The following is a 14,765-nucleotide window of genomic DNA, read 5'->3' as shown; positions in this document are numbered from 1 at the left end:
CAATATTAATTATTCAACTCCAAGAGCATGGAATATCTTTCCACTCCTTTGTATCATTTTCAATTTCCTTCACCAGTGTTTCATAGTTTTCAGCCTACAGGGCTTCCATCTCCTTAGACAAGTTTATTCCTAGGTATTTTCTTCTTTTTGATGGGATTTTAAATGGGATTTTTTACTTTCTCTTTCTGATAGTTCATTATTAGTGTATAGAAATGCAACAGATTTCTGTATATTAATTTTATATTCTGCAACTTTGCTGAATTCATTTATTACTTCTAATAGTTTTGGGTTTGAGATTTTAGGATTTTGTACATGGTATTATGTTATCTGCAAACAGTGAGAGTTTTACTCCTTCCTTTCAAATTTGGATGCCATCTATTTCTTTTTTTTTTCTTGTCAGATTGCTGTGGTTAGGACATCCTGTACTTAAATAGAGGTACCAAGAGTGGACATCCTTGTCTTGTTCCTGAATTTGGAGGAAAGGCTTTTGGCTTTTCAGAATTGAATATCATGTTGGCTGTGGTTTTATCATAAATGGCCTTTATAATTCTGAGATGTTTCCTCTATACCCACTTTAATGAGAGCTTTTATCATGAGTTGACGTTGAACTTTGTAAATATGTTCTTTCTGCATCTTAAGATGATCGTGATTTTTTTATCCTTCCATTTGTAAATGTGGTTTATCACATTGATTGATTTGTGAATTCTGAACCATCCTCATGACCCTGGAATAAATCCAACATTACCAGGGTGTATGATCCTTTTTCTGTATTGTTGGGTTCAGTTTGCTAATACTTTGTTGAGGATTTTTGCATCTATATTCATCAAAGATACTGGCCTGCAATTTTCTGGTTTGGTAACAGGGTAATGTTGGCCTCTCAGAATGAGTCTGAGAGTATCCTTCCTCTTCAATTTTTTGTAATAGTTTGAGGAGCATAGGTATTAGTTTTTCTTTTTGTAAATTTTTTTTATTGAAGTGTAATTGATTTACAATGTTAGTTTCAGGTATACAGCAAAGTAATATACATTTTTTCTTTTCAGATTCTTTTCTATCGTATGTTATTACAAGAAATTGAATATAGTTCCCTGTGCTATACAGTAGGTCCTTGTTATATATTTTATATATAGTAATGTGTATCTGTTAATCCCCAGCCCTTAATTTATTCCTCCCTTAATTCTTTATATGTTTGGTAGAATTCCCCAGTGAAGCCATCCAGTCTTGGGCTTTAGTCTGCAGGGAACTTTTTTTCTTTTTTCTTTTTTTTCCTTACAAATTCAATTTCACTACTAGTGATGGCCGGTTTTATGTTTCTAGAAAAGTGCCCATTTCTTCTTGATGGTCTGCCCACTGGAGATGGGTCTTCCTAGGATGAAGGTGCTTTTGCTCCTTTGCCACTCTCTCCCTGAGGGACTGGTCCTGCCCTGATTTCCTTTTTCTTTTCTTTTCTTTTTTTTTTTTTTCTTCCTTACCTGGTTTGTGAGAATTTACCTTGTAGTTCCAATAGTAAGAAAAGTTCAGTAAGTGATTTGTGCAAATTGTTCCATACTCTGTAGGTGTGGTTTTTGTTGTATTCACGGGAGAGGGTGATCACTGCATCCTTCTACTCCACCATCTTGGCAATCTCCCCATGAGTTAACATCTTAATCATTTATTTACACTCATTTATTACCCTGTTGTTTAAAGTGGCCTTTTCACTACATCCCGAAAGTTTCAAAGTATTTTGAAAGATAAAATGAGTTCTTTTAACCCATGAATTAATATAGTCAGAAATTAATTTTGAAATTTGCCAAATATAGAGGTTTCTAAATATTTATTGTTCTATTGTTGATTTTTAGTTTAATTACATTTTGGTCAGATATTTTGTCTGAAATAGTATATAATTTTTATAATATGTTTATGACCAATACATAATTGAAATAAGAGCTAGGATCCCAATTCTGCTCACCTGCAACTCCGATGATTCTCACAAAGCCACACTGCATATAATAGAGCATGGAGTATCCCACTTACAGTGCATCCATTTTCCACCACTACCAAAATGTAGGATGTCACTGAGGTATCACTGTCCAGCTTCTCCTTCTGTAAGTCTTTGATTATGAACTGGAATCTCTTGGGACTAAACTAATGGAGCGTTATTAGCGAAAATAAGATACCAAATTTCAAAAATATTCATCCAGTTATTAACTCCAGACTTCACACTACTGATTTAGGTCTCTTTTACTTTTTAGGGCTATCAGAGCTTTCTTTAGGCTTATGAGTAGCAGTTAAGCCAATGGTAGAGTAACCTCTTTAGATCTCACTCCCCTTCTTCAGAGGAATATAGTTCTGTAAACAGGTGCATTGCTTTTATTTTAAAATTATTTTCTACTTATTTCATATGTTGATTATGACCTTTCTAGGGCAATAACATCATGTTATAATAATCTATCTTGGACGCATACTTTTGCACACTTTTAATTTCAATACATGACAAGAGCCTCCAGGTGCGATGAATCTGTAATCACTAGGAAAGAAATTATTTGCAAAGACTGTTGGTTCTAACCTCCTTGGAGGCATGGGCTGGAAGACTTCAGGCCTTCTATGTTATCCACACTTCTTATATGCTCGGTGAGATATAGATGACTTGTGTCCATTGATATTCTTTTACTTTAGGTAAGATCAAAAATTGGCTACTGTCCACAGTTTGATGCCTTGCTGGAATACATGACTGCTCGGGAAATATTGGTCATGTACGCCAGGTTGTGGGGGATTCCTGAGACCCACATTAAACCTTATATAAATAACTTACTGCAATCACTGAATCTGGAACCCCATGCGGACAAGTTTATCTACACTTACAGGTGAGACATTATACTGGTGCTCTCGTTGCAGCTAATATTAAGGAGTCTTCTTCTGTTTCTGATCTTTGGAATTAGTGCCCACAGTCTAACCAGAGGTCCACTGACAAACACAGGCAATGACTGGAAAATAACCTAATGCCCTGCCAGTATTTAGATGCAAGCAATAAAGCAGACCTAACTGGTATCACATTTTTCCCTTGCGGAGATGAGACTCACAGTCCTGGTTCTATTGCAGTTGTAGCCATTGAATTACAAAAGAGAGCATCTTTCTCCCTACTTCTCTGTAGTTCTTTGTGTCTCAAGTAAGGGTGATGTGAATTTCTTTGTATTAGCCTGGTCATTATGTAGTTTATATATCTGAGAATCCCAAGGACACTCAAGACTGAAGATATAAATCTCACTAATGATGTGGCTAAAATTGTAAACAAGTCACCTTTCTTCATTCAAAATGAACATGACTTGATTTATACCTCTGGATTTGAGTCTGATGCCTAGGTTGAGTCACGTATAATCCATATTTTTAATCTCCCTTCTACTTCCTGTTTCCAAAATTGCCAGCATTTTGGAAACAGGCAAACTCTTTCCTGTAAATAATGGATATGTATTAAATAGATGTTTTATGCATTAAATAGATGTTTTATGCATTAAACTACTGTCACATATAGCCATTTCTGTTTCTGCTTTCTCTCTCCTCCTTTGACTATGAAGTGGAGGAAACAAACGTAGACTGAGTACCGCTATTGCCCTAATGGGAAAGCCCTCAGTCATCTTCCTTGATGAGCCATCAACTGGTATGGACCCAGTAGCCCGGCGCCTGCTTTGGAACACAGTGACACAGACGCGTAAAAGTGGCAAAGTCATTATCATAACATCTCACAGGTGTGGCTCACTAGGAGACTTGGTTAAGAATTAGAAGTGGCTATGGAAAGGCATTATTTGGTGCTGGCAATATTGGAGAGTAAAATTGCCTGAGTATGTGAGTTCCTCCGTTATCCTACTGAATGGAATGGCCAAGAATCCTCATTGAGAGGAGAGAGCAGGAAGTTGAGGAGCTGTTCCACTTGAGAATTTAGTCCTCTACTACTTTTTTTAAAATTAAAGTATAATTGATTAATTTACAATATTGTATTAGTTTCAAGTATACAACTTAGTGATTGAGTAGTTTTATAAATACTCCATTTATTATTATAAAATATTAGCTATATTCCAAGTGCTGTACAATATATCATGTAGCTTATTTATTTTACTACTTTGAGTTTGAAAATATCTCCATTTGCCATGATGTTGGTGATGGGCAGATGCAACTTCCCTTTCAAAGACAGTTACAAAATTTTACTGGATATCTGAACTACAGAATATGTTCCAATAGAGACTTTTTAAGCTTGACATCATTCTGATACTTCGTTCTGCTAGTATGGAGGAATGTGACGCGCTTTGTACCAGGCTGGCCATCATGGTGCAGGGAAAGCTCATGTGCCTGGGCAGCCCTCAGCATCTCAAGAACAAGTTTGGCAACATTTATATCCTAAAAGTCAAGATCAAGATTGATACAGATGAAGATAAATTAGAGGACTTTAAAACTTTTATTGCAACCATTTTCCCAGGTAAATTTGATTGTTTGGGTGAACTTTGTTAAGTCGTATCTGTTACTCTCACCTCTGTATGCTGTGTATCTCCAGTAACTGTTTCTTGTGAGCTACTGATACTCATTGCTTTTCCATACTGAATTACTTTTGGAATGCTTGTTCTTTTAAATTTTTTGTTTAGTTGTGCTAAGAAGTTTACACAAGGAACGAGAAATATTTACCAGTCTCTTGTAAGGCAGTTGTAGACTAGAGCTATCCATATGGTATATATCTAAAGTCATATATTTGAGCAAAATTCTCAAATATTAGCACATATAATCTGTATTAGTCTGCTAGGGCTGCTGTAATAAAACAGCACAGACTGGGTGGCCTAAATGATGGAAATTAATTTTCTCAGTTCTGAGGTTAGAAGGTTTCAGAAGGTCTGGTTTCTCCTGGGGCCTCTCCCCTTGGCTTGCAGATGGCCCCCTTCTCACTGGGTCCTCAGACAGACTTTTATCTGTGTGTGTACATCCCTGGTGTCTCTTGCTTTTCTTATGAAAACAACAGTCATAGTGGACTAATGTCCCACCCTTATGACCTCATTTATCATTAATTACTTCCCTAAAGGGCCCGTGTCCAAACACAATCAACTGGGGTTAAGACTTCAGCATATGAATTTGGGGGCAGGGGGGACAGAATTCAGTCCATAACAACACTCATGAAAAGTTGTAAGGTTTTTTTTCCTCACACTAAAAATGTAACTCTGGTCTTTTGCTCTCCCAGCCATGATATGCAACTGAAATTCAAACAAGAACCACTAAGCTTTTCTCTCCTTTCAGGAGCAGAATGCTGCTTCATGCTGTATTCAGTGAGCCTTTCTCTGCCTGTATGGTACAGTGCCACAGACAGCAACTGTGTCTTTCAGTCCCTTATCTGTCTTTCCTAAACATAAAGCAGGGACGTGGAAAGGCTTCTAATAATTCTGGTTTTTCATCTTAGTTTCCACTCTGCTATGCTGAGCAGAATAATCACGGAAGTTACCATTGTGTGTCAGGGTGAGGAGTTGGAAATTAATCTTCTAGGCAATGGAAAACAGCCATATTGATTACACAGTAAGAATGGAGAGCAGAAAGTAAAAAGAAATGGATGGTAGAGCGCTAGAGCAGATGTGGGGAACAGATGTGTGGGAAGTAGAATTACCTCAGTGTTGTTAATAGTCTGTTAAAACCCTATGCGTCCATTCATCAAACCACTTATGCACCCACCCATTCAGCAAGTATTTTTGAGATTAAGTCCTTCAATCACTATGAAGAAAAGCTGTCATCATAGGACCTCATTTTACTGTGTGCTGTCCTAGCAACTGCTCTACTTGAAGGAGGGACGGACACTAAACACCAAGCAGAGATCTGTCCTCAAGGACTGTGGACACAAGAGCTTTAATGGAAACGTGGGTTCAAGGCACATTTTCAACTGAAAGTGGTTTTTGCCCAGACCTTCCTCACATTATTTTTGAGGAAATAGCTATTTAAATATGACAGAATCAAAAAGGAACTGATATGTAATTATACATAAAGATTGACTTTCAAAAGAAGAAATAAATACTACAAGCAAAGGGCAGCTGGAATATTCACTTCTAATAGTTACAGAAGTGAGAAATATTAAGGGTAAAGGAGTCTATACAATCTGCAGGAGATTTAAGTTATGCATTCTTTTTATAAAAATCACAAATAAAATGATTCAATTTCTTCAGTTTAGAAGATTATATCTCTGAAAGGCACTTCTGGTAAAATAACACTAGGTAAAATCAAAACAAAAATATTTAAACGCAACAATTTAAAATAATTGTTTCACACTCAGCTGTGTTCTCCTAGAGCAGTCTACGCTGGCTTAAGTTTTGATTTAGTTACCCGGTCTAGTAAGGAATTAGAGCCCCCTCAGTCTAATGGCCTCCTAGTTTGATTATATTAACATATATTTTATTTTAAAATGTTTAAATTTTTTGCAAGGACAGTGGTCTATCTCATTTACTATTTTTATTGAAGTATAGTCAGTTTACAATGTTGTGTCAATTTCTGATGTACAGCATAAAGTCTGTCATATATATATATATATATATATATATGACACATATATTCATTTACGTGTTCTTTTTCATTATAGGTTACTATAAGATATTGAATATAGTTCCCTGTGCTATACAGTATAAATCTATTTTATTTATATATAGCAGTTAGTATCTGCAAATCTCCATCTCCAAATTCATCCCTTCCCATCCCCCCTGGCAACCACAAGTTTGTTTTCTATGTCTGTGAGTCTGTTTCTGTTTTATAAATAATTTCATTTGTGTCTCTTTTTTTAGATTCCACATATAAATTATATCATATGGTACTTTTCTTCCTCTTTCTGGCTTACTTCACTTAGAATGACAATCTCCAGGTTCATCTATGTTGAATCAAATGGCATTATCTTATTCTTTTTTATGGCTGAGTAGTATTCCATTGTATATATATACACCACAACTTCTTTATCCAGTTATCTGTCAGTGGACATTTAGGTTGTTTCCATGTCTTGACTATTGTAGGCACATGAAAAAATGCTCAATCTTACCACTTATCAGAGAAACGCAAATCAAAACTACAATGAGGTATCACCTCACACCCATCAGAATGGCCATCATTCAAAAGTCCACGAACGATAAGTGCTGGAAAGAGTGTGGAGAAAAGGGAACCCTCCTACACTGTTGCTGGAAATTTAGTTTGGTACTGCCATTATGGAAAACAGTATGGAGATTCCTTTACAAACTAAAAATAGACTTACCCTATGATCCAGCAACCCGACTCCAGGGCACATATCCAGAGGGAAATCTAATTCAAAAACATGTATTTTAAAACTAAAATGTTTTAGAATCTCAGTTAATTTAATTTGAAATAATTTGCAAATATACAGTGATAAGTATAAGCACATCTGTTTGCTCTAAGTTTGGTAGGGTTACCACTTGTTCCCCCTCAACCTAGCAGAGGATTCTTACTCACCTGTGAAAGAACACACAGCCTGAGTTTGGGGATTTTTATGTATGATTTCCTCTTTCACCTGGCATGTGATCATGAGAGTAGCAAGGAGACCTTATCCTGCTCTCCTCCCTGGGAAGCGCACTGTACATGGTCACACAACCAGAGTGAAAATCTTGCCTCTTCATAACCTCAGCCCTGTGTTTAGGAATAACATCCTATGATAATATTAGAATTTTAGAAGGCTCAGGTTTCATCCTTTGGTCATGCGAGCTAATAATGTTTTTGTGCCTGAAAGCCTGTGGTCAATACTTCCTATCAGCTCCATCAAACAAAACCTACTATAGCAGTAATAAATCTGCTGAAAGAATTAACTATGTCGTGTATACTGAAGAGGCGAGCTTTTGGATTATGTCCCCTTTTTTACTAGCCATATCTATTTACCCTTGTGTTACACATATAATTAAGTTGATGTATTGATATTTTGCATTTAAAATGTAATATATAAGATTATACATCTATCCTATCTTTCCTTTCTTAGGTAGTGAATTAAAACATGAGAATCAAGGGATCCTTAACTACTACATTCCCAGCAAGGACAATAGCTGGGGAAAGGTGATTATAGAAACCATGCCCTTCTAATATGATATGTTAAGAAAGCACTAATGATGGAAAGTAGTTGGGATTTAGTGGAATGGGTGCCTGCAGGTACCGGAGGAGTGGAGACCTTGGGTTACTTTTCAATGGTCCATGGAGTTAATTGCTTCAGATTTCTACCTCTAAGTCCACCCCCCCCTTTTTTTTTCTATATCCATCAAGAGAATGAGGACAGAGACCTGCTTCCTCTCAGATTCTCAATGATCTATTTTGTCTATTGTCTCATCTCCCCATTTTGTACCTTTTGTCTTCTAACATTAACGTGGCAGCAGTTGGAGAAAGTGGAGAGGTTCACCTGGGTTGGGGGTTGGAGGGGACCGCAGTTTGGGTAACTGCACTTTTTGTTGTTGCTGTTAAAGGTGTTTGGCATTTTGGAGGCATCTAAAGAGGAATTCAATTTAGAAGACTATTCTGTCAGTCAGATGACGCTGGAGCAAGTCTTCCTGACCTTTGCTAACCCACAGAACACAGAAGTGCATGGTTGAAAAAAAGGTGCCTTGAGATTGACTTGCAGCTAGTGACCCTATGTCTTCCTTAGACTACTCACTACTACAGCTGGATACAGAGAGGGGCATTCCTCTGAGTGTATATCTTGGTGTAAACATATTTATGTAATAAACAGCCCCCCAAAGGAGACCATATGTCCATTCTTTATAGATTTACACGAGTGGCCTGCGTATCCAGCATGTGCAAATCTAAAGACATTTGGTGAAATTTCTGTTTTCTATCCTAGAAATAGAAAGAGCAGCAGTTATTAAGGTGGGGACACGGGTCTTTTCCTGAATAATTCTGAATGTTTGAAAAGAAACACCCAGAAATGATAGAGCTGTCAGGTGAGACACCCTGAAGAGCAAGGGCTTTATGTTTTTGCAGCTGAGTTAAACGTAAGAGGAGCATATAAAGCCTGGAGCAGAAATCACCTTTCTTATAGATACACACACAGGCACACCAGCTTTATACCAAAAGGAGACTAATTAAAATCAGTATCAAAGTTTATGGGGATAAGCTGGGTTATTTCCAAAACTCAAACCAGGAGCCTACCTTTGTAAGGGAATCTTTGCACGAGGAACATTCAGAGTCCAAGAAAGGAAACAAAAACATTCTTTAAAAACAGTATTTCCTTTCCTCCTGTGATTAAGAAGGAAAGAAGAAGAAATGAGGTGTAGAGGGAGGCAAACAGAATTCTTCTAATTCGTGTTTGGGCAGATGGAGTTCCCCCATAAGCAGCATGAGAAATGTAATCACTCCGGCAGTATCATGGGCAGATGACTAGGTAAGTAGGATGATCCTCCTCAAATTACAAGATGGAAAGAGTCAGGGAAGCTGTTCTATTTGGGAGTGGTTTTTTTGCGGGGAGGGTGTTTTTATTCCCCTCAATTGGATATTGTAAGTAACAAAGTGATAAGCAAGCTATTCTCTGTTCTATTGCTTTTAGCTGTAATATAACTTTCTGTGGGTTCCATTCCAATGACTGCTATAGATCTCTGGCAAGTGATTTCAGTAATTCCAAAATTTGTTTCCCAGGCTGGCCATCTTTAGAAAGGAAGAAAGAACTCATTTTGTTAAGCTTTTACTTACATCTTGTCTCCCAGGTGACTTGATTAGTAATCCTTTAAGAAGTTCTTTCAGTCTGGTGGTCTCTTTCTCTCTTCCTCCTATCACCTGTCCTACCTTCATTTTCCAACAAGAAACAAACAAAAAATATCACGTGTCAGTTCCCTTAAGAAGCACTTTTCATGCGTTACATCATTTAATCCCACGACAACCCTCTGAGGTAGGTAGCGTTGCTACTGTCCTCATTGTACATGGGGGCTCAGAAGGATTAAGGGATTCAGCCAACAAGCAAGCAGGAATATCAGTGTCCCCATCAAAAGCCAGGAAACCACACAGCAATTTGAACAGGGAAGGTTAAAATAATTATTAAATATAATGGGGGTTAGCTGTACGGAGGTAAAGAGAACTCTAGGAGAATACCCAAGGAAGAAACAAGTTTGGAAGATGGCTCCTCCCCAAGGCTGGACTTCAGATCCTCTTGCAGGAGGTTTAGTTATGGCTCATTTGGTGCTGGGGAAGTTCAGTGTCCTGGGCCAGGGCTCTTGCACAGGCTGTTCCACACGTGCTGAGCAAGCAGGAATCATCCCTCAGCTGGGTACAGGCTGCTTAGACTGGCCAACAGGGAAACTTGGCTGGGTCTGTAAAGCAGAAAACTCTTCTCTGGGGTTAACAGGGTGGTCTTAAGAAGGGTCACCACCGTGAATCACTAGGAATCCATACTTCATGGAGAGGGGAGGGAAAGGGGGTGCCAAGAAATGTCCTCCACATCTGCTGCGGGCAGTAAGGTAAGAGCAAAAAGAATTCAAGAGAAAATACCCTTAACCACGAGTAAACCCCTTGTCCTACAGTGTTCCTCCAGCGCCCTCTCCTGACAAAGGCTGCCCCGTCAAGTCTATTCAAGAGCCTAGCTCTATTTGGCGCTGAGAGGCAGTAAATTAATCCCTGGCACAGCAGACGGGAGAGGAGAGAATTCAGACCCTATGATAAGTTACACTGGAGCTGGGTATTCGGGTGGGGTCAGCCAAGAGGATTACGCCATCAGCGAAACTGGGGAGCATGAGAAAGATCTGGAGGTGGAGTTAACTGAAACGCTGGCTGGGCCGGGCTGAGAGCATGCACAAGGCGCTAGGGATTTCTTACGCTGAGAGGTCAAAGGGCAGAGGCGGCAGGTGCGGAGGGGTGGGTGGCTGGCTGGGGTAGGGAGAGGGGGGCGCACGCTGAGGAAAGGGCCGCGTGGATCGTGCGCGTTACGCCTCACCATCGGGGGCTTTTGGGTGGCCCACAGGTAGGAGTTTGCAAGACTGTACGTTCCTTGTTTAACCCCCACGGACTCTGGGGGTTTGGAGGCCAACCACTGGCTCTCTCTACACTTTCAGCCACTAGCTACCAGGCCGGCTGAGGGTGACGTTGACACAGGAGAGAGGGAGCCCGCGAGACGTGGAGGTTTGTGGGGTCGTCCAGTAGGGTCCAGAGGCAGAGAACCTGGGGAGCAAGCCAAAGGGCGTCGAGGTGGGGCCTTCAGGGTCTGGGCGGTGCACAAAGGATGCAGTGGGGAAGGAGGGCAGGCTCTGAGGTGTCAGGGGCGGAGGGACCAGTGCGCGGAGGGGTAGGAGGAGAGGGCTGGCAGGTACTGGGAAGGTGGGAGGATTGGGAGGGGGCTCTCGGGCTGAGGGGTGGGAGTGGCACGAGCTAGGGACTGTGGTGCGTGGTTGCTTGCGCAGAGAAGGGGCCTAGGCAGCGTTTGCAGGTCCCTCCCATCCCCGGGGTACCCAACAGGGCCTGGCCTTCGAGTGACCCGCGAGGCCTAAGGTGCAAACCTGTGCTGGGGGCGGTTGGAAAGGGCGTTCGTTGGGAGGAGGCGCAGCCCAGGTTCTAAACGTGCCCATCTGTGGAGGAGGCATTTGTGAGGCCTGAGCGGTGAGTCCCCTGGACTTCCCTCTCTTCCTTTTCCTCTCCAAGCCCCACTGCTTGGGTATAGGTGACCAGGTCTCCCCAGGAGGAAAAAGCACAGCCCCTTCCCCAACAAAAACACAACAGACAAGCACACAAAGTTAAGAGACTTACTTGTACCCCAGAACACACACAGAAGCTCACTAGGACAAATTAAACAAAAATATACTCTTAGGAATTTTCTTGTGTCATGCTAAGCATTTGAAAGTAAGGGCTTTGGAAGCAAATGTTTTGGCACTAAACCTGACTAGTCCAGAATTTATTTGCCGTCCTAGTCAGCTGGGGCTCCTGCAGTAGAGTATCATACACTGGTTGACTTCTAGACAACAGAAATTTAGTTCTCACAGTTCTTGGGCCTGGGAAGTCTAGGGCTGAGGCTCCAGGCAGAGCTGCTTCTGGTGAGAGCCCAGTTCCTGGTTCCTGGCAGGGGAATTCTCTGGCAAGGAAGCTCTCTGGGGCCTGTTTTATAAGGGCACTAATCCCGTTCTCTGGGGTTCCATCCTCATGACCTAATCTGCCAAATTTCTCACCTTCTGATACATCACATTGGGGTTAGGATTTCAGCATATGAGTTTTGCAGGTACACAAACATTCAGTTCATAGCAATGACATAAGGAAAATTACTTGATTTCGCTAAGCCTCCATTTCCTCACCTGTAAGAAAAAGGATGCTACTTGCACCCATCTCAGAGGGTGAGTGCAGTGTTTGAATTGCCAGAACGTAGTAGAAAAGGGGTATGGGAGTTCAGTGCTATAGGTAGCTCCATTTGTCTTCATTTTCCTCTGTCAAAGCAAAAATTGCGCCAAAGTTAGAACAGGCAAGGAAGACTCTGTGCAAGGCTATTGGAACAGGGAAGGGGGAGCAGAACTCAGTCTGAGCTCAACTCACTGAAACAAAGCAGTTGGGAAGGTTCTTCAGGGCTGAGATGAGATAGTGGGAAAGTGCTGGAGGACTTTAGAGGGGTGGGAGGGGTTTTCGTGAGGCTTTGAGTTACTTCCTGAGTTTGCAAATGTTTTGTCTGTGAGTAGGCCACCTGAGCCTGCTGGAGCTGGCTCCCACCCTCCCTGAGCTAGACTGTTCTCCGTATATAAACACACAGTATCTATCTTGATTACAACTCAAAAGGTGACTGCCAGTTCCTTAAGAAAGACATTTTGGGGTTGAAAAACAGGAGAGAGATTTTTTAAGAAAAGAGTTACATATATTTAAAAGAGACAGAGAAAGAATTTGTAACTACAAATTTTCTAAAGAAAATGCTTTAAGGAAAGGGAGATTAGGACCTAGAGCCAAAAAAGAGCCTAATTAAAGGTTAGTCAAGCTCACAGGAACATTAAGGCCATCTTGGTCACCTCATTTTATGCAGAGGACTTTAAGAAAATATTTTAGTCAAATTAAGAAAGACCCTATGTTTCATTCAGAACAGGAAATGAAAATATTCTAGTGACTATAAATCTCATTCTAAGAATTCAAGACTGTAAGCAATGTAATTGATTAACTTTCAGCGATTCTTTTTTATTGTTCTTTTGAGCCCACACTTCAAGTAGATTGCCCTAAAATTTTTCAGACACTTTTCAGTTTCACTTTTTTTCTAGTTTATGCAGAGTATTTCTTTTTTGCTAATATGAGTATCTAAGTCTATATTTCCTTCAATCACTATTTAAATATGTCCCATAGTTTCTGATTTATTTATTAAAGTCCTATATGCCCCTCCTTATTTTTTGTTTGCTTGACTTCCATTGGCCTGTTTTATTAAATTAACCTGTCATTAGTGTACTTGTGTTTATTATTTCTTGGTATCTCTTTTGGTTGAGTTTTACGTATTACTAGGAGCATACATTGGTAATTACTGTATCTTCAATGTAAATTATGGATTTTAGCAATATAAAGTCTTCTTTGTCTCTGGGCCTGAATTCTACTATGTCTGTTCTTTATTGCTTATACTTGCCTGTTATAACTTGGCATTAAAAATGTTTTAGCCTTTTTAAACATTTTGATGTTATTGAACTATATATTTAATGAAATGCTCAGATATTAAGTGCTAAGATTTATGTCAGAGAATGTTTTGCCTATGTTCTCTTCTGGGAGTTTTGTGGTGTCATGTCTTACGTTTGGTCTTTAAACCGTTTCCAATTTATCTTTGTATATGGTGTAAGGAAGTGTTCTAACTTCATTGATTTACATACAGCTGTCTAGCTTTCTGAACACCACTTGTTAAAGAGACTGTTTTTCCTCTATTGTGTATTCTTGTCTCCTTTGTCATAGATTGACTGTAGGTGCATGGCTTTACTTCTGGGCTCACTATTTTTTTCCAATGATCTATGTGTCTGTTTTTGTGCCAATGCTGTGCTGTTTTGATTACTGTAGCTTTGTAGTATAGTCTGAAGTCTGGAAGGATTATGCCTCCAGCTTTGTTCTTTTTCCCAGGATTGCTTTGGCAATTCTGGGCCATTTGCAGTTCCTTATAAATTTTAGGATTATTTGTTCTAGCTCTGTGGAAAAGTCATGGGTATTTTAATAGTGATTGCATTAAGTCTGTAGATTACTTTGGATAGTATGGCCATTTTAACAATATTAATTCTTTGAATCCAAGAGCAGGGGATATTTTTCCATTTATTTGAATCATCTTCAGTTTCCTTTATCATTGTTTTATAGTTTTCAGCATATGGGTCTTTCTCCTCCTTAGTTAAGTTTATTCCTGGGTGTTTTATTTTTTAACACAATTTTAAATGAGATTTAAAATTTTTTCTATTTCTATTTCATTAATAAGATAAAGAAACACATTAGATTTCTGTATGTTAATCTTGTATCCTGCTATTTTGCTGAATTCATTTATTAGTTCTAATAGTGTTTGTGTGGAGGCTTTAGTGCTCTCTATATAGCATATCATGTCGTCTGCAAACAGAGTTTTACCTCTTCCATTCCAACTCATATAACCTTTATTTATTTTTCTTATCTGATTGCTGTGGCTATGGTTGCAAATAATATATTGAATAGAAGTGGTGAGAGTGGGCATTCTTGTCTTGTTCCTGAATTTAGCAGGAAGGCTTTCAGCTTTTCACTGCTGAGTATTATGTTGGCTGTTGGTTATGTTGGCTTTTATTATTTTTAGGTATGTTTCCTCTGTACTCAGTTTGTTGAGAGTTTTTATCATGAATAGATGTTAATTTTATCAAATGCTTTTTCTGCAT

At 39.4% G+C, this 14,765-nt stretch overlaps 1 protein-coding gene across 6 annotated transcripts in view; it reads left to right on the top strand.

Annotated features, from left to right (window-relative positions):
- The window catches only part of LOC105073770 (phospholipid-transporting ATPase ABCA3), a 118,858-nt gene that overhangs the window by 84,021 nt on the left and 20,072 nt on the right, over window positions 1-14,765 (top strand). For 3 of the 6 annotated variants that reach the window (XM_074346226.1, XM_074346224.1, XM_074346225.1), the window contains 3 exons: window positions 2,653-2,840; window positions 3,549-3,719; window positions 4,254-4,444. In XM_074346226.1, the coding sequence (XP_074202327.1) occupies window positions 2,653-2,840; window positions 3,549-3,719; window positions 4,254-4,444 (550 nt within the window). Of the gene's footprint in view, window positions 1-2,652; window positions 2,841-3,548; window positions 3,720-4,253; window positions 4,445-7,957; window positions 8,032-8,432; window positions 8,708-9,279; window positions 9,347-14,765 lie in introns of those variants that run through there. The other 3 variants (XR_012500335.1, XM_045521156.2, XM_074346227.1) reach the window with 3 other exon arrangements.

Source organism: Camelus bactrianus, chromosome 18 (assembly GCF_048773025.1).
Source record: "Camelus bactrianus isolate YW-2024 breed Bactrian camel chromosome 18, ASM4877302v1, whole genome shotgun sequence".
Lineage (NCBI taxonomy): Eukaryota > Metazoa > Chordata > Mammalia > Artiodactyla > Camelidae > Camelus > Camelus bactrianus.
The sequence above is the reverse complement of the archived record's forward strand: the minus strand, read 5'-3'. Positions and strand labels throughout refer to the sequence as shown.